Here is an 18,657-nt window from a genome sequence, read left to right as displayed (position 1 = left end):
GCTCTTACATTTTATGGCTTTAGAAGTTCTCCTCGTCCTCATGTCTCCCCTCGCTGCCTAAAATTCATAAATTTCCCTCTACTGGATGCCCTAAAATTCTACCAGTTAGAAAGCTAACATAGAATGATTCTTAGTCAATCACTTAATAGAATGAATTAGATTAACAAATTTAAACCTTCCAATTGCTAGCTTAGATCAGTAAACCCTAATGAAAGTGATGCCTTGCTTTGGAGAGAGGGGTGAGTGGAAGCTCCAGGACACAGAGCAAGTTCAGGAGGTAGGATGGGAGCTGGGAATTTACCAGCCTTATTGGGAACAGTGTTCTCTGTCATGGGCAAGGCTGAGGTTCCTCCATTCATCCCCCAATCCGCTGAGCCATGTGACCACCGACCTTCTGGGGCCCAGGCTCATTCCAAGCAGAGATACTTGACAGGATTCTTTGAAGGCAAAGAAAAGAGAAGCTCTATGCATACAAAAGCACCTGGGAATTGTGTTAGAAGAGGTGGCCGATCTTAGCAGTAACACTACTTTCCTTCATTCCTTCCATCTCTGCTAGAACCCAGAGTTCCACTGAGGACAGAGTCTGGAAATTGAAGGCCACACAGGGCTGGGTGAGGCAGACTAAAGCTCCCTTCGGACTTGTTCCAGATTGACAGCTATGGGTTGAAAAAATAACTCGAAGAGAAAAACCAAAGAACTGTTTGTATCATATCCTAAACTCTCCGAACCTAGGACATTCCATGTATAAGAATATATTTTGGTAATTAGCCTGCACCCTCACCGCCTTAGAAAATTTAAGGGCAGAGATAAGGGATCTCATTTATTCCACTGTGCACCTGACACACAGCAGGGCTGGATTGACGGGTGAGCCAAGAGAATAGTCTGAAGGAGAGAAAGCATTTCACAATGCCTGAGCCTTTGGGGGGCACCCAAAAACCCCGCAGGTTATCCTTACTTCCTAGGTCCAAACTGGCTGAGAGGCAAGCACTCCAGCCAGCTTCTCTTTGCCCTGTGACAAAGGGCTTGATCATTTTTGGATAAGGGGAGAGGGAATGATGACGCCCATTTTCCAGAATTTCATAAAATTGTATGGCATCAGTCAAGTAAGTGACTATAATTAAAAGCAATCCTCCTACATATCTAGGTCTATTCATTTATCGAATACCTATTTTGATAGCAAGTAGTTTGTAATTTCCCCACATATTGCCTAGCTTCACTGTTTTATTAGAGTTTCCATCTTCTGAGCGTCTCAGAAATTCTGACGCTGCTCATATCATACCTCTTCTTAAACTTGTCAAAAGCTTTGCTATGTACAGATACCACCCCCTCCCCGGCTCCCTACATTTTTTTCTCCCTCTTCTGAGTTCTTGCCTGTTGTGTTCTTCCTTTGATCTTTTCTCCATGGCAGAGGTCTTCCCGGATTAGGATTCCTGGAACATGGGTAGCTTCAGGAAAGAAGGTGTCCATCCTCAGGGGACTGGCGTGTGCCCCTCCTGGTCTCCTTCAGTGTGGGACTTCCTCTAACAGGTAAGTCAGATTCTGCTGCTTACCACCGAGGAGGGCCCCTCTGACCCAAGACACGAAAGTTGACAAAATGCAGAAGTGGGCTCTGATCATCACTTGTGTGAATCTGGGTCTTCTGAGCCAAAGCATGACTCATTTGTAAATGACTAGGTGTGAACAGGCAATTTCTATATGATTTTATCTATATAAACAAGCACAATTACAACAGCTGCTGTGGCAAAGATTAGTCTACACAACAAAGCTATTCTTGTCATCTTCAGACACTGTGCTTTCTTAATCTAGCAGCTTTGAAATCATTCCGCTGGCCTTGCACAAAGGGTATTTTCTGATTTCTGGTCTAACGGGCACTTTTCACTATAGAGAACTCTTTCCCCGGTGTGGGGAACCACTGGGGGGGGGTGACTTAAGCCTCTAGTACTCCTTTGTCTCCTCTGAGTAGCAATTAGCCTCCGATCCCTTCTGTCTTCAAACACAAGGACACAAAACACAGAAGAGGCAGGGGGGAAGAAAAGGTTGCAGGCAGAGATGCAGGATGCTGTATTTACTTGCTAATTCACCTTTCAGTGGGGCAGGCTGAGAAGGGCTTTCCCAAACCACAGACTCTTAGCTCTGGAATGGCCGTCCCACATCAATTAATCCAGACCCATTATTTACAGAGGAGGACACTGAGGTTCAGAGAGGTGGGGAGACTTCCCCAAAGTCCCACAAATCTCAGCACGGTGCAGTTTAGCACTCCGTTCTCATGTGACTCATCTAATACTCTCACAGAGTGGCTTTCCAACTTATCCCAGAACCCTGAGCAATCTCGGTCCCAGTTAATATTATTTTTAAAGATGGGTTTCTTGTTACGATTGTTGGTACCAGTAAACACAGGGGGATGTTAGCAGTCTAATTAAGCATCATCATAGTAAAAACAAACCTCAGTGCCTTGGATTTACCTTGTTGATCTCTGGGCACCGATGAGCATGGACCAGAATTACTTAAAGTTATACTTATTTCCAAAATCCAAATGTCTTAGAGGTACGTTTGCTATTTAGTCAACCCAAAGAAAGCAAAAACCTGTGAATCTCCAGTAACCAGACGGATTAATTGGCTTGCTTGTGCATTCAACACACTTACTGAGCACATGTTAACTCCCCACACCACTCACATGCCCTTAGGAGATTTCATAATTGCTTTGCAAAAAATTTAACAATGCCCATGGTCCTCCAAGTCCATGTTTCAACCAAGTTGACAATATACTGTGCCGAACTTACTTTCCCACAGCAGTTCATCCAGAGAAAGATGATTTCAAGCTAACTATCATTTTCTCCAAGCAGTGTAGGGTGGAAAGAGAGAAAGAATGCAAACTTTGTTTCATGGTAGAAAACCCACTGGTTTGGCACCCTTCGAGAAGTACATCATTTTCTTCTTGACTCTAAGAAGTATCAGTTCCCTTCTTCCTCTTTAATTCCCTAAATTATGACCTACAAAACCATTGCCTAGAAATAAAAAAGGTTGGATTCTGTGCATATTTAAACTTAAGTGTGCTAACAGTTAACAGTATTCTAAGATAGATCTCTCATACTGTCCAGAGTGTGATCACACACATTTGGAATTTTTCTTCTCTTAATAGATCAAATCATAGAGAAATGAAGCAGGGTTTTAGGTTTTCAGAGTGGGAATTAAGCCTGTTGAAGGCTGCTAGCACTAAAAAGGGAATTAGCTGCCTGGGAACCTCCTTATTGCACTAAGTTTAAAAAAAGTATGTATACATCCATTAGGAGGAGTTGATTTTTTAATGTAGAATTAGGGCAGTGGTCTTTTTTGCATGGAGCCTTATTTGCTAGTTTTGAATGATAGGTCCCTAACATGCTAGGTTCGGATGCATAAACCTCAAACCCAACATTTCTTTTGTTGGCATTTAGTGGAGCCAGTGATCTCGATTACGTGAAGCAGACAGTTGAGGGGATGATCTGATCATTCAAATCCGGAAAAAAAACCATGGCTTGACTTATCCAGGAAGTTTTAATTTTTTAGTAAAACTCTCGAAGCCCAAATCTGGCAAACGTCTTTCCTTTTCAAATGTCTCCAGGGTGGGGCAGCTGGCCGGCTCAGGGGGTTGAGTGTGTAACTCTTGATCCCGGGGTTGTAAGTTGAGCCCCATTGTGGGGGGAGAGATTACTTAAAAATAAAATCTTAAAAAAAAAAAATGTCTCAAGGGTAAAACTGACAGAGTTGCTATCAGAATATCTTTTTTTATGTTTGGTTACCAGTTTCCAGGTAACTCACTTTTTTTTTTCCCAGGCAACAAATTTAGGAATTCCTTTGAACCCTTAGCTCCAAAACCAAATTACCCCCAGTTGTACACCGTCGGTCAGGATAGTAAGATATGTTTGGAAAAGAGGCAGGCACTGTCTTTTGTTGGGACAAGTCACAAATAAACAAAATCTACCCCAGCAGCAGGTAGAGGATGTTAATAATCCACAGCTCAACATTCCTATATCGTTCAGTGACTCAGCTGCCAGTGGTAGGCTGTGGTTTCTTGAGATTCTAAATGCAGGAGGCATATGGGCGGCAGTTAGAAAAAGAAAAGCACAGAAAGAAAAGTGTGCTAGGAGAAAAGCACAAGATGGGTGAGGCATCAGGCCAGGGTGCCAGAGCCAGGTCGAGTGGAGAGGCAAAGCTGAAAACCTTCAAAGCAAAGGTAAGACGACCATATGCAAGGATGTTCTTTGTGAGATGAAAGGCAGGCCGCCCCTGGGGAGCTCAAGCCTGTGTTGGCAAACACAGGAGACCCTTGCCACGGAGAAGGGTACATTCTTCCTTCCCTACCCAACCCCGGTTGTTCGGAGGCTCCCTCCAGGGCTCAGCGTGGAGCCCGCTTTGGAATGTCTGGCGCGCCTGGACAGAGTACCTCCTGAACCGAAATCTACTGACTGACATGGCCCCGTGCTGCTTACACTGTGTTTACCGAGGCTTCCATCCAGCCACGTAAATTGGACATGGATCTGTTAACTTGCTGGGGAGTCCAGATACACGGCATGAAGAGGAGAAGAGTAAATGATTGCCACAGATCAGTCAACTACATGCTTTAAACCCCCGGTTTGGCTAGATATTAAGACAAGAGGCTCTGTGTGAGAATGGCAACCCTTTCCATGAAAACTGTTTAAATAGCCTTACCATCACGTTTTAAGCCTAATTCCACTTTAGTAAAATTTTTCCAGCAGCCACATGTATGTATCTAATGCTCTAATAGAGACCATATAGCATCTTTGCAAACTGATTTATGTAATGCTCAAAATGACCACTTGAGATCAGGGGCCGGTCAGCAAACTTTCTGTAGAGGGCCAGAGGGTGACTATTTGAGGCTTTGCGGGCCACGCTGTTTCTGCCACAACTAGAAGATTCTACAGCAGAAAGCAGCCACAAGACAATGCCTGAGCGGATGAGTGTGGCTGTTCTACTTTATTTATGGACACTGAAATGTAAATTTCATATGATTTTCGCAAACCATCAAATTTTATTCTTTTGATTTTTTTCAACCATTGTGGCAGATTTGGCCAGCAGCCCGTGGTTAGCTGACCCTGGATGTGGATGGTTGAGAGAGAAACAGCACAGTTGTCACGGCAACAAGGAAAGGGGCCCGGAGCTCAGGGAGAGGCCTTCCTCAGGGAAAAACAGCAGTATCGTGGGGCGCCCTCCTACTCTAAGCAGATTCCAGGACCAATAGCATTAGCAACCTCTGGGCCCCACCCCAGACCTGCAGAATCCAAATCTGCACCGAAGCACGATCCCTGGGCAGTTTGCAAGTATGAAAGGTCATATTGAACTTGGAGAAGGCTTGGCAGCACGGTTCAAAGCGTGGCCTCCTTCAAATTTGGGGGTCTTTCAATAGCTATGTGGCCTTGGGCAAATTATTGTTATTATCATTATTATTACTATTATTAATATGCCGTTCCCCCACCTAAAAAGCGGGGATGGTGATCCACTTGGAGAGTGCCTGGCAAGTGCTATTTATTAAATGCTTGCTCTGATCCATTTTTAGAAAATAAATATCCGCACACGTACTCCTCAAGGCCACTTCCTCAAGGACAGACACCCTCCTAGCCAGTCACTTGAGTTGACTTGCTTTGACGACAGCCCTCCACCCCAACAACCCCACCCATAAAAGAAAAGAGAGGCACCACAGCTCCTGGCCGCAGAGTTTAAAATATATTGATGGTTGTACAGGGACAACTTGGAGACATTGTGGGTCTGCTGAGACGGCGTGCAGCATACACACATGCTCTGGTTTTGGAAACCATGTCATTCAGTTCTCAAATACATCTCTGTTTTGAACATGATGTTTTGTTTTTTTCATTAGCACGGTTTACTACTCTACAGTTTCTCCTAGAGTAAATAAATATAATGGCCGTTTGCAGAGCAGCTACAGACTTATTGAGATGTTTAACAAGGTGAACTATTTCACAATTAGATCGACCTTTGAGTTAACAGCGAGATGTTTTTCATTTGTTTTTGTTCACTGCTGCAGTGGAGGGGAGGGGGGATTAACTCTTCCAATTTATTCTTTGTTCACATGTTTAGTCACCAACAGACTCCCAAGCATAATGAAAAATAACAGTCTGTTCAAAAAATTAAATTGTAATTAGGCCATGGGTTTTTTCCAAGACCCTTAAAGTCAGATAATTTAAATTTACAAGAGGAAAAACATAGGCATGATGGAAAACTAAGTAACAAAAAACTACTGAAAAATACATCTGTAGAACACAGTGGTCAGTTGTAAACTGCTCAGAAGGGCAGAGAAAACAAAAAGTCCTTCTAGAACGTTAAGCAGTCCAACGACAAACTCTGCTTTTTTTTTTTTTCCTAGTGGCTATTTTCCTACCACAGTGTTGAGCTTCATTATATTAAATAACTTATATGGGTAAAAAGGAGTTTGCTAACCAGCAGCCAACTCAAAATCTTGCAGGAAGAGGGAGGAGAGGAATTCAAAACACAGCACACACTAAGGGGAAACAAAGTCCAGAGTCAGCAGTGAACCATCTTACCCCTCCTAGCAATACCGTGGAGCTGAAGTTGGGATCTACATGGAAGGTTCTCTCCCCTCCCTCCTCTCCCTTTCTCATTTAAGTTAACAAAGAAACATGGGCTTCCTAAGAGCCAGCACTCAGCTGGGCAAGTCCCATTAGCAGCAAATGTTCAACCAAATAAAAAAATAACACACACACACAAAAGAAAGCTCCATCCAGGTGCAGAGCTGTGATTCACATGGAAATTCCAGAAGATGAATCATGTGCAGAGCCGGATCGGTAGAGGATTCTTTCTCAAGTGTCTTCAGTGAACATGTCAGTTCTCCCCAAATCCGAGTCAATCTGTCAGCTGTGGGAAATAAGTTCCCCATCTAATCTTGGGCGAGCTTGCTTGCAGGGACTTAGCAGGCTATTTTGTAGAACTAGATGCCAAATAACAAAGGCCAGCCCCTCAGTGATCCGAGCGACACAGCAGTGGTGACGGTCAGCATCCCGTTCCTTAAACTCTGCCTAAGAGGCTGGACCTGAGTAATAAAGAAGACAGTGTGAGAATGAATGTGGCAGATGATTTCAGTTAGGATTAAAAGGTCTTGCCTAATACTAGTTTCACCTCTCCTAGGCTTTAAGTTTGATTACACATAGTTAAAAAGAGGAAGAAGGGCACCTGGGTGGCTCAGTCAGTTAAGCTTTGGACTCTTGATTTTTGGCTCAGGGCATGATCTTAGGGTTGTGAGATCGAGCCCCGCTTGGCGGGGAGTCTGCTTGAGATTCTATCCCCCTCCCTCTGCCGCTCCCCCCGCCTCCACGTGCATGCTCTCTCACTCTCTTTAAAAAAAAAGGAAGAAAAAAATATTAAGCATTGAAGTCCTGGTTTTTGTGCTAGTGACTGCTAGTCACTTCAAATAAATATTTATCAATGGAGTTGGCAAAAGCTTTGTTTATAGGTAAATCTTTATTTTGAGTGGCTTTATCTTAAAACAAAAACAAAAAGACAAGTCATTAATTATTAAAAGCGTTTACATCTGCACTGGTCTTATCACAGATGGGCTTACTCAGTAAATATAAGCATCTTCACATTCCAATATCCATTGAGAGCATGTAAATAGACAGTGACAAGAAAGGTGTCTACCGTCAGAGGTATATTTGTCATTGCCACTGCTGAGCCTACGTGTCCGACTGAACAGCACTAGGGTCAGCAGGAAAAGCATCTACGGGAAATTATCTAATTGCCTTCAAAGTTAATGCGATGTAAGTTTCAGCTAGGTATTATCATCCTAGAATAGTCTTTGTATTCACTTAACACATGCAGCTTTGCAAACCAGCATTGCCTATTTTCTCTTCTTTATCCTCTTGGTGGTTGCTATGATTGGGCCAACACCTGCCTTAACCCAGCATCATTCCCCAACATGGCAGGAGCACGGGCCCAGCGCTGCAGCGGGCATGAAAGACCCTGTGCTTGCCCTCAAGGGGCTTACATTGTAGTAGGGATAAGAAGCAATGCACTACAAGACAACCCGTTGGCTTGTAACAGGAGAAGACTGCCTTAGACTCCTTCTGGGGAGATATGAATCAGAGAGGGGGAGGCATTGGAGCGGGGCCTTGAGATGACACAGGATGTGGAAAGGGCAGAGTGCACAGCTGTTACCCAGACTCAAAGGAGAGTTTGTTCTTCAAGTCTCCTTAAAAACAATTTTCATGTAGAAACTCGTCTGTTATACCAAGAATACATCTTCACTGTGTTTAGATACATATTTCCCCATATACCGTCCTCTCTATTTGTGCTGGGGCTAGCCCCTCAATGAATGCTTATCAGAAGCATTATTACTGAACACTTCTGAGTTGAGTATAAGTGCGGACGGATTCATGGATTTGTGTCTGAATTTAAGCCAGTACAGGGCACCCTCTTTTTCACTTCCTATTTCTAAATTCTCCACTAAATTCTCTGGTCATATTTCAACCAATAGAATGTTAACTATTATTGTATATTGTGTGTACGGTACATATAGATACGGGAAGAGACTGTGCAATTCGATCTTTAGTTTTTACTATCAACTCTTTGACTTTACGAACCTTTCCAAACTAACCACTAACCACTAGGAATATGGCATAAAAGAATAACAATCAGAAAATCCTGGGAAAAAAAGTATGTGGGAGGTTTGGACTATTTACTGTGTCTGGATTTCACAGGTAAAATGCCGACACCAGGTATCATTTAAGTATAGCCAATTTCCCTGCTTACCAGTTTTTAAAAAATCTATAAAAGTCACAAGAGTTCAGCTATACTCAGGGGCCATATCAACTTCAGGCTCTTAAAAAAAAACAGAAAGGGAATTAAAAAGAGGAGAAACATGGAAGGCAAAGAACAACAAGGAGTCATTCCTAAAGCTCTTATCCAGCAAGATATGGGCTCTGAGGCTCGTGTTTTACACATGAATAATACTGAAGAGTGCCGTAAATATCTTTAACCCCAACAGAGTAATACAAAATTTTAATATAAATATGCCACTGGCAGGCACACAATTTCATGAAAGTAGACTTGAGCACCAGCCCAGCAAGCCTGTTACATTCCCTTGATTCCGGGTGTTGGCCACACCTTCTTTACGTTTGTGTCTGGGATAAAAGAAACATCTCCAATCCTTTACCTATCACCATGACGTGTTCTAAGGCTAATGATTCCATTGCTTCTGCATCCCTCCCTCTTCACTGAGAGGTACACAGAAAACCTAAATTTTCCTTTGAAACAAATGAAATCACACAAACCAAATATATCTAGGATACCCTAGTTCATGAAACACAGCCCAATATCAAGTATAATGAAGACTCCCAAATGACTTTGGGAAGAAGAGAAATGTGCTTGTCCACCCTGGTACAAAAAGGCACATGTTCCCAGAGTCTCTTATTAGAAATACAAATAGAGCAATTTTGATTATACGATTACTGAATTCTGGGCTATTTTACCTATTAAAATATCTCAAATGGTTAAAATATACATTTACCTATTACCCATCCTTGTTTTTTTGAAAATACATTTGCTTGAAAATACCAATAGATTAATAACACAATTCTTCAATTTGAATAGCTTCTGAATTATGTTTAAAGCCCCAACTTCTGGGGTGCCTGGGTGGCTCAGTCAGTTGAGTGACCGACTCTTGATTTCTGCTAAGGTCATGATCTCAGGGTCCTGAGATCAAGCCCTGCATCAGTCTCCGTGCTCTGCTTGGGAGTCTCTCCTTCTCCCTCTATCCCTTCCCACCCTCTCAAATAAGTAAATCTTTAAAAGATAAGTAAATAAAGTCCCAGCTTCCTCTTTCTCTCAAACCAAAATGGGGACCAAAATCCAGTCGCTGAGAGAGTGACACCCTCAGATTTACTGAACCAACTGGTGCTTGGGTCTCTTTTATCTCAGGTCAAATAAACTTTTAGTGTTAGAACTCTTCAGAAATAGAGTCTGAACTTGTTATCTTTTAGATGAAGGGAACGAGTCAGTGCTCTTTCTACCATACATACTATGGGGTAAATAATGGGAGAAAGAAAGGAGAGCAGAGTCACCGCATGTGTGACAGTATAAAAAAAGTGAAAGGCGATAAAACTGAGTGATGGCAATGAGGATTCTCATCCACAAAGATTCAGGGGACAAGAGATAAGGAGCAGAGAGGACTCGGAACACACAGGGAGGGACTTCCTACAGAAAGCATGTGGCTTTCCTCAAGTAAGTCCAACATGGCCTATCGAGCCGCACAGCAATGAGAAGCAGAGACTCACCTTAAGGACTTCCATCTGTCCTTCTCTATATGATTTTCAGGTCCTTCACTCTCATAGGAAGCCAAGTAGAGTGCTACAATCAACAAAAAGTAAGAATGCATGAACACTGAGGCCTTCTCCTGGTATATTACCCACCACCATCCGCCTCCTGTTTAAGGTGAGCTGAACCCTAAAGCAAAACTCTTTAACATATCCAATCACAACTGAGAAGCATCATAGTTTCATTAAGAACACAATGTCACTTTGCCTGATTGACCATCTCAACAAAAACCCAAGGGCCTCTAGGCCAAAAAGGCACTTAATTAACTGACAGTTTATGGGGGGAACCAGCTTACAAATGCAAGCCACATGATGCTATCACACACTCACAGTTATGTTCTTTATGAAGAAGGGGATGGGAGGGGGATCCTTTCCTGGTAGCCTTGGTTTTTAAAACACCTTTCATAGCTAAAAAGCCAGAATTTCCAGGCCACTTTTTCATTCTTCTAATATTTTTTTCTTTATTTTTAAATCAAAAAGTATCTCATTCAAAGATTTAAAAGCTTGGTATTGATCTTATTTGTAAAGGTTAATAGCAACCAGGTCCCGTCTGGAGTGGGTAAAATATTAATGCAAAATGCACTTCAGTCATTATCACAAACACTATCAATCTACTGTGAGAAACTGTTAATAATACTAGTGATTTTGAGAATATCAGAATATAAAAGATCAAAAGAATAAATCCCTAAGTCTTTTACAAACTTTAATTCTCTTCTCATCAATTTTTTTCAGTACAATCACTGTATCTGCCTCAAATTCCTTAATGTCTTAACAGGTCAAGATTTTCCACTACTTTTTCAAATAGCAGCAGGTAGGAACTACCTGGTTTTTTTATTTTTGTTTTTTCAAATTACTTTTAATGTCAACATTTTTTGTCCAATGAAGCAAGTCCAAACAAGGGGGAAAAAAGTCCTTCAAAACCTTTCCACTTGTGCCCAAAGCTCTGCAGCTCTAGTATTATAAAGAATGTTTGAACATGGAAACAATCTGTTTATGGGTGAAGAGTGAGTGCCTGGCAAATATTTTAGGGATAAATCATATGGTTTCCTGTGCAACAGAAAACTCTTAAGATGGAAGAGGTCAGAAGACAGGCCTCATGTTGTATGAGGAACCAGACACGAGGCATATAGTATGCACCCATTCCCTAATGGTAGGGCTTGGGGACGCTGGTAGAAGCTCCAGCTACGAGGCTTACTCACCATCTTCACTGAAGACTGGCACCGTGAGCAGATACTGCAAGATCTTCCGGTCCCTCTCAAATGGACACTCTACCTGTTTCCACGTCATGAATTCACTCACTTGTTTGGCCAGTTCCCAAAATTTCTAAGAAAAAAGACAAGAGTTGAAAAGGCGGTCATCAAAAATCATGAGCATTCCATTTAATGCTTCCCCTCTGGCTTCGAATCAACTGAACTACATGATTTGCTTGATTTAATAAAAACTAGCTATAGGTATTTGTGAGGAACAGGTAAACACTTACTCACATACCTCTGGATGATAATAATAACGTTGCAGCTAATTTATTCTACTCAGTAGTGTTATTTCCTTTCAAAACAACAGAGAAAGAGAAAACTGGGTTCTAGACCTTCAGAATCTGCTTAGGCTGCCTGGCCCGGGACGGAACGTCAGAGAGGCCGGCCCCTCCCCATGCTCAGATTCTGCGGCCCACGCTTACCTCAAAGTTGACGTGGCCGTTTGGAAGGCGGTTGGCACAGCCCTCATTGAGGAAATAAATATCTTTGATTAAAAGACTGAAGAACGGTATCACAATCTAGAGAAAAGAAAAGATTTTGGTTTGCTTGGGCAAATAGATATTCAGCGTTTCATCAAACAATACAAGAAATTCATGAAGGACATTAGTGCTGGCTTACATAATAGGCTACGATGAATTAAGATACAGTGTTTTGTTCACGGCCCATGACAGCAGTTTCCTCCCTTGCATAATTTTGCTAAAGATGCAAATGCTATTAATAACCAAACCCTAGCAAAGACAACAAGCATTAGGAGGCGGATAGCTTCATGTAGCTTTTGCGGTCTTCCCCACTGCAACAGCATATCATAAATCTAAAAGATCTAGCTCTAATCAATGGAAGAAGATCTAAAAGAACTCTTGCTTTTCACTTAGCAATCCCTTAGTTGGAGCAAAATATTAACAGAACACCTGTCACTGCAGGCATTTTAAGATTTTTAAGATGTGTGACCCCTGTCCCTGCTAGAGATCTGTACTGTTGTATCATTTAGACTTCTACATTTTAGATGAATTTCTTTTTAGATGAACATTTTACCCTTGAAGACATTGCTCAAGATAATGTGAGAGCTCAGGGTTTTAGGTAATAGTTGCTGCAAACTTCCTATTGGGTAAACCTGGCCTTCAGAAGAGAACAAGTAGGCACCTGTTCTCATGGGAAATCACCTAAGCAGTACCTTGCACAATATGTTGTGAGATACGTCCAAGTGAAGGAGGAATATAAATGTGTACATTAGAATTAATGGCTGTTGGAAAACACTAAACCCCTAGTAAGACTCTCCTGCCACGGGTCTTTGATTTGATGAGGTGGTATTTACTTAATTAACCTAAAATAATAATCTCTGAGAAACTATCCTAAATCCTACTAAGTCCATAAGGAACAAAGAACAAAGCTCAGACATGGTAACTTCCACCTTTTCTCAAATGCCAACAAGTTTTTGAAGTTTCTAAATTTGCCACAATGCGAACAATGCTCCAAACACAAGTTGTGGGCCTCTGTTGTTGACCCAACAGCAGGTTTTTGAAGTTTCCCAAAGCCCATGACTCATAGGGTACATCTACACCAGATGAATGGGAGCCCTGGAAAACATACATTTGGGCTCATACGCAAAAATATGACGTATCAATTTTCACTTCTAGAGATAAATTCAGATTTCCCCTTCTAAAGTCATTTTAAAAAACAAGCTTTGGTTATTTTTTATTTCACTGGTCGCTGGAACAGCCAAAGCGAATCTGTGGTTTTGACAGCGTCTTTGAGTATTCTTGTAATCATTTGCTATTGTCTATGGAAGTCTCTTAAGCCGAATTAGGAAAGATCCCCTCATTACCTTCCCCTTCAAATAATACTGGCTAATCCTCTATTATTTTAGGACTAAACAGCCATCATAACAATGAAAAAGCATACCCTGGACCTCGCTTCTTTGAAAGACCACCTCTAATGGGGAGGCCTGGGTTTTGGACTCCGTTGGGCCTCGGCTTAAAATGTGGCCCCACAATTTATTGGCAGTACAACCCAGGAGTCGACAAATGGTGGCCCGCAGCCCAGCCCAGGCCCACCACCTTTTTGGTATAGCCCAGGAGCCACACATCAAAATAATATTTCATGAGCATGAAAATTAAAGGAAATTCAACTTACAGTGGCCAGAGAGCTTTACTGGAAAAAAGCCATACTCGCTCATTCATCTACATATTGTCTGTCTGCTTTTATGCCTGCACGTCAGAGTCGAGTAGTTGCAAGAGAGGCCGTATGGCCTACAGAGTCTAAAATATTTATGATCTGGCCCTTGATGGGAAAAGTTTGCCAACCCCTGATGTAAGCGTAACCTACTAAGAAAGCCTAGTTTCCTCACCTTAAAATGGGAACAACAGTAACTACCTCACTGAGTTGTGGTGAGGATTAAATAATACAGGTCTGACCTCAGTTAAGCACTCCCAAAAAACCAATGGGGCCCATAAAAAGGGAAAAATACTATTGATACACTTATAAGATAATAAGGATATGTCATCCCAAGGGAAATGAAGACTAAGTTATAATCAAGATGTGGTACTTGCATAGTATAATAGCTTTTAAGCAAGAACTTTATTCTCAGCGCTGGGCTGTAAGATTCATGTGGTGTTGACCATTCTGTCTCACACTGATATTTAAACTTTTCATAACTCCATGTCATGTGCCTCTAGCTGAGACACAGAGGCTATATTTTATGTAATATTCACATTTATGGTGCCTGCAAGATGATCATATATATATATATATACATATATAGAGAGAGAGAGAGAGAGACTTCACATATAAGAGAGATCATCGAGTATTTGTCTTTGTCTAACTTATTTAACTTAGCATAATGTCCTTGAGGTTCATCTATGTTGTCACAAATGGCAAGATTTCTTTTTTTTTTTAATGGGTGAATAATATTCCATTGTGTATATATAGCACAATCTCTTCATCCATTCATCCATTAGTGGATACTCAGGTTGTTTACATATCTTGGCTATTGTAAATCATGCTGCAATAAACATAGGGGTACAGGGATCTTTTGGTTTTCTTTGGATTAATATCCAGAAGTGGAATTGCTGGACTGATCCACTATTAATGGTTTGAATCACTCTTCTAAGAATATAGAAATATAAGTAATCTCCCTTCACTGTTCTGTTCCTTATGCCCATATGCCAGAAAGAAGTTTCATAGGCTCTTCAACTTCTAATTTACTCATTGATAGTATTCTTCATATCTGCAGCCCCTATAACAAATCTAACATAATAAGAATCAGGAAATTAGAAGGACTTTGGATTTCCAGGCACTAAGGTAGATGTATGGGTTACCAATAGGAGGGAGCATGAGCCTGGTTTCTGGGAGGTCCTGCCAATGATGTCTTTAATGGGAGAACTTCTCAAGTAATAGTGTTTTCTAATAACCTTTCAAAATATTCTTTTTTCTTTTTTTAGATTTTATTCGTTTAAGTAATCTCTGCCTCCAACGTGGGGCCTGAACCCACAACTCTGAGATCAAGTGTCATATGCACGCTTCACCAACTGAGCCAGCCAGGCACCCCTCTTTCAAAATATTCTTAATTCAGGGGCACCTGAGTGGCTCAGTCGTTAAGCGTCTGCCTTCGGCTCAGGTCATGATCCTGGAGTCCTGGGATCGAGCCCTGCATCGGGCTCCCTGCTCAGCGGGAAGCCTGCTTCTCCCTCTCCCATTCCCCCTGCTTGTGTTCCCTCTCTCACTGTGTCTCTCTCTGTCAAATAAATAAATAAAATCTTTAAAAAAAATATTCTTAATTCAGTGACTTGGCAAATATACCTTAGAGGCATTATTGGTTTCATACCTAGAAATGAATGCTGTTGAGCAGGAACAAGTTCCCACAAACATAAATGGAACAGTAAAAGGATTTAAAACCATGTAATCATATGAGGAATGGTTAAAAACCTGGAGGCATGAGTACCCATAGGAAAAATAGCTGTTTAAAGATCATTTAAGGGCCTCTGTGAGGAAGACAGAATTGATTTGTTCTATGATGTGGTACCTAGAGATATGCCACCCTGGCCACATAAACTTACAATTTGAAAGAATATTAAAGATGCTATTATCCCAGGGCGCCTGGGTGGCTCAGTTGGTTAAGCGACTGCCTTCGGCTCAGGTCATGATCCTGGAGTCCCAGGATCAAGTCCCGCATCGGGCTCCCTGCTCGGCAGGGAGTCTGCTTCTCCCTCTGACCCTCCCCTGTCTCATGCTCTCTTTCTCTATCTCATTCTCTCTCTCAAATAAATAAATAAAATCTTTAAAAAAAAAAAAAAAAGATGCTATTATCCCAAACCATGTTGCTAGAAAGATTTTTAAATTACTTAGGAATAAAGAGAGTTTCTCCTCACTTCAAAAAAGGAAAAATAAACCCCAACTCTCCTGAATAAAAGATGTGTTTTACCCGGAAATGTTTTCATTCACAGCCTTTGAGACCAATTGTGAAAAAGCAATGGCCTTTTTTTTTTATGGTGGTGATTTCATTTGTTTTATGAACTAGAGAGTATAGTTCATATGCTCACACAGAACTGGTGTAAAAGAACAACAAAACTAAAGTGGGCAGAATTTATTAAATGATGTAAAGGGTAAACACTTTGGACTGTTCTCTGGAAAAAAGCTATGAGAGTCCCACAAGTCTAGTCTCTCTGGGGAGCTGGACTTCAGAATGACTTTGGCCAGGGCTCCCTGTTACAGATAGGATTCTATAGCCTCCTGGCTCTCCTGGAGGGTCCTGCAGAGAGAGCCTTGCATCTATCTGGGAGGGGGAATGACAGGATGTAGACAGCCCCCCATGTGCTGATTTCCTGAAGCCGAAGAAACTTCTGATTCGATTTTTTCTCAGTCTTGTCACAGGGGTGCTGAGATTTGGGCAAGTAAAACTTAAAAGCTGGTACACTCCGTCAGGCTAAATTGAGATAGTTTTCCCAGCTTCACCTCCTCTCTGACCTTGTCTCTTTAAAAAAATAATGTATTCACAGTGTCTCTCAAATGTTATCAGAACTGATATTCTGGATTTTGTTGAGAACCAATTTAACATTTTCAAAAGGTGGTGTTTCTTTTTGTGATTTGTTTTTATTTTAGATCACTGAGGCTGAAGTTTTTTTGCGGAAGGGATTGAGATGCCCTGAAATGTTTTTTACCCTCATTTCTAAAACTTTGTTGAAGATACTGTTTAACTTAAAAGATGGATAGAATCTAAGCAAAACATAACTTTCATCAAACAACTTCATCAGTCCATTTACCGTAACCAGGTATTTATTTTGCAAATAACATGATCTCTAAATGTCGAAATGACTGTTCCTTTCCACCTAAGGAAACAGGACAATGACATGGGCCAAGAAAGGACCCTCAGAGTCGAGAGTATGATAGATCCAGGATAGTATTAAATTGTTTAAGGGGAGAGTAGATAGAGCAAGGACCATTAATTTCTCAGACATCATCCCTGTACTTTTTCTGCCACCCACGTATCCAATTAGTAACAGCAGGCCTAATGCTACAGCAACTAACCTACTTTCTGAAAATAAATGACTTAACCATGGGAGGTAAGCTAATTCTTTTAAGAAGAAAGGTTACACTAAATCAGCTACCCTGTGCAGAGCTGAAATGTCTATTTTCCATTAAATCAAATTACTCTAATGTTATCAGTCATCTTAACATATGACTTAATTTATTGCTTGAAAAACAACTAAGACATATTACAAAATGATCATTTAAATAATGCAATAATGACATAGTAATATCCATTTATAATGGATAATAACATGGTACCTTCCTTTAGCATTCCCCTTCTCTCTGTGGCAAAGCATAAACATTTCCATAGTGTATCAACTTCTCTCTTAGATCTGAACAGGTAAAGGAAGCTTGGGACATTAGTTCACGTGGCATTTATGCAACACATGGCAATTCTACCATGAATAAAACTCCTTTAAGCACATACCTTCTCTCTGCTGCTGTGAGCAGTTAAAGACCTTTGTGCTGCCCCACGAAGAGCTGTTCGGTAATTGTAGAAATTACTTGAAGGGTCCATCTGATGCTGTCCACAAAAGAGAGAAGAGTATTAATCATATACTTCTCACTAGCAGAAAGTTTGCAAGATCATACTTTTAACCCTACATAAAAAATTGCAATAGGCAAGGGGTGCCTAGGTAGCATAGTTGGTTAAGTGCCTGACTCTTGGTTTCAGCTCAGGCCCTGACCTCAGGGTCCTGAGATCAAGCCCCGTGTAGGGCTCCATGCTCAGTCCAGTCTGCTTGGATTTCTCTCTCCCTCTCCCTCTCCCTCCTCCCTCCCCATTTGCTCTCTCTTTCTCTCTATAATAAATAAATAGATCTTTAAAAAAAAGATTGCAATAGGTGAGAGAACTCATTAAGGATAGGATCTAGCCCTCTCATACACACACGTAGGCATAAAACACACCATAACACAAATGTTTTCTTTGCTGAGGCTTGGTTCATTTAGATAAGCTGATGTCAGCTTCAATAATGTCAAACCTAGACCAAATTCTTTCCAGGTTCACTGTGGACACTAAACTTAAAACTGATAACAAAGAATCAAACACCAGCGTAAGAAACCATTTCCAAGTTTCATTTGAATGTTAATGGGTCAGTTGATGGTTGGCCATGCATAGGGATCCAACCCTTTGTAGTGAACTTGTTCTTTGCATTTGTTAACAAATCATTCACAAATAGTTGAAGCATACTATCTTATAAGAAGGAAAAGACATTTATTAGATAATATGAAAAAAAGCAATATATCCGATGATACTTCCCAATTTGGAGGAAAACTTAGGAAAGAACATGTTTTTATTATCTCCAAAGACCGCTGATTCAAAGCACCAATATGCCAAGGTGATAATGACTTTAGTATGACCCAAACACAAATGACTTTATGTATAATTCTTACTATCCTCAGAATTATCCTGGAAGAGCTTTTGCATAGGTTAGCTAAATTTGCTGAAAGGATGGTGAATGAGTATTTCTATAGGGATGGGAACTCTTCCCCTGGGACACTGTAAATAAATGAAGTTAGCCCACCCTGAAGTAGAACTCCCAATG

At 41.2% G+C, this 18,657-nt stretch overlaps 1 protein-coding gene across 8 annotated transcripts in view; it reads right to left on the bottom strand.

Annotated features, from left to right (window-relative positions):
- Nucleotides 1–5,696: 5,696 nt before the first annotated feature.
- RASGEF1B (RasGEF domain family member 1B) overlaps nt 5,697–18,657 on the bottom strand; it is a 555,855-nt gene continuing 542,894 nt past the window's right edge. For all 8 annotated transcript variants that reach the window (XM_035004687.1, XM_035004688.1, XM_035004689.1 and 5 more), the window contains 5 exons: nt 17,541–17,636; nt 12,013–12,108; nt 11,537–11,660; nt 10,299–10,371; nt 5,697–7,060 (listed from right to left, as the gene is read on the bottom strand). In XM_035004687.1, coding sequence (XP_034860578.1) covers nt 7,036–7,060; nt 10,299–10,371; nt 11,537–11,660; nt 12,013–12,108; nt 17,541–17,636 — 414 coding nt within the window. In that variant the 3' untranslated portion in view covers nt 5,697–7,035. The remainder of the gene's footprint in view (nt 7,061–10,298; nt 10,372–11,536; nt 11,661–12,012; nt 12,109–17,540; nt 17,637–18,657) is intronic.

This window comes from Mirounga leonina, unplaced genomic scaffold, assembly GCF_011800145.1.
Source record: "Mirounga leonina isolate KUSES-001 unplaced genomic scaffold, KU_Mleo_1.0 Mir_129, whole genome shotgun sequence".
Lineage (NCBI taxonomy): Eukaryota > Metazoa > Chordata > Mammalia > Carnivora > Phocidae > Mirounga > Mirounga leonina.
The sequence above is the reverse complement of the archived record's forward strand: the minus strand, read 5'-3'. Positions and strand labels throughout refer to the sequence as shown.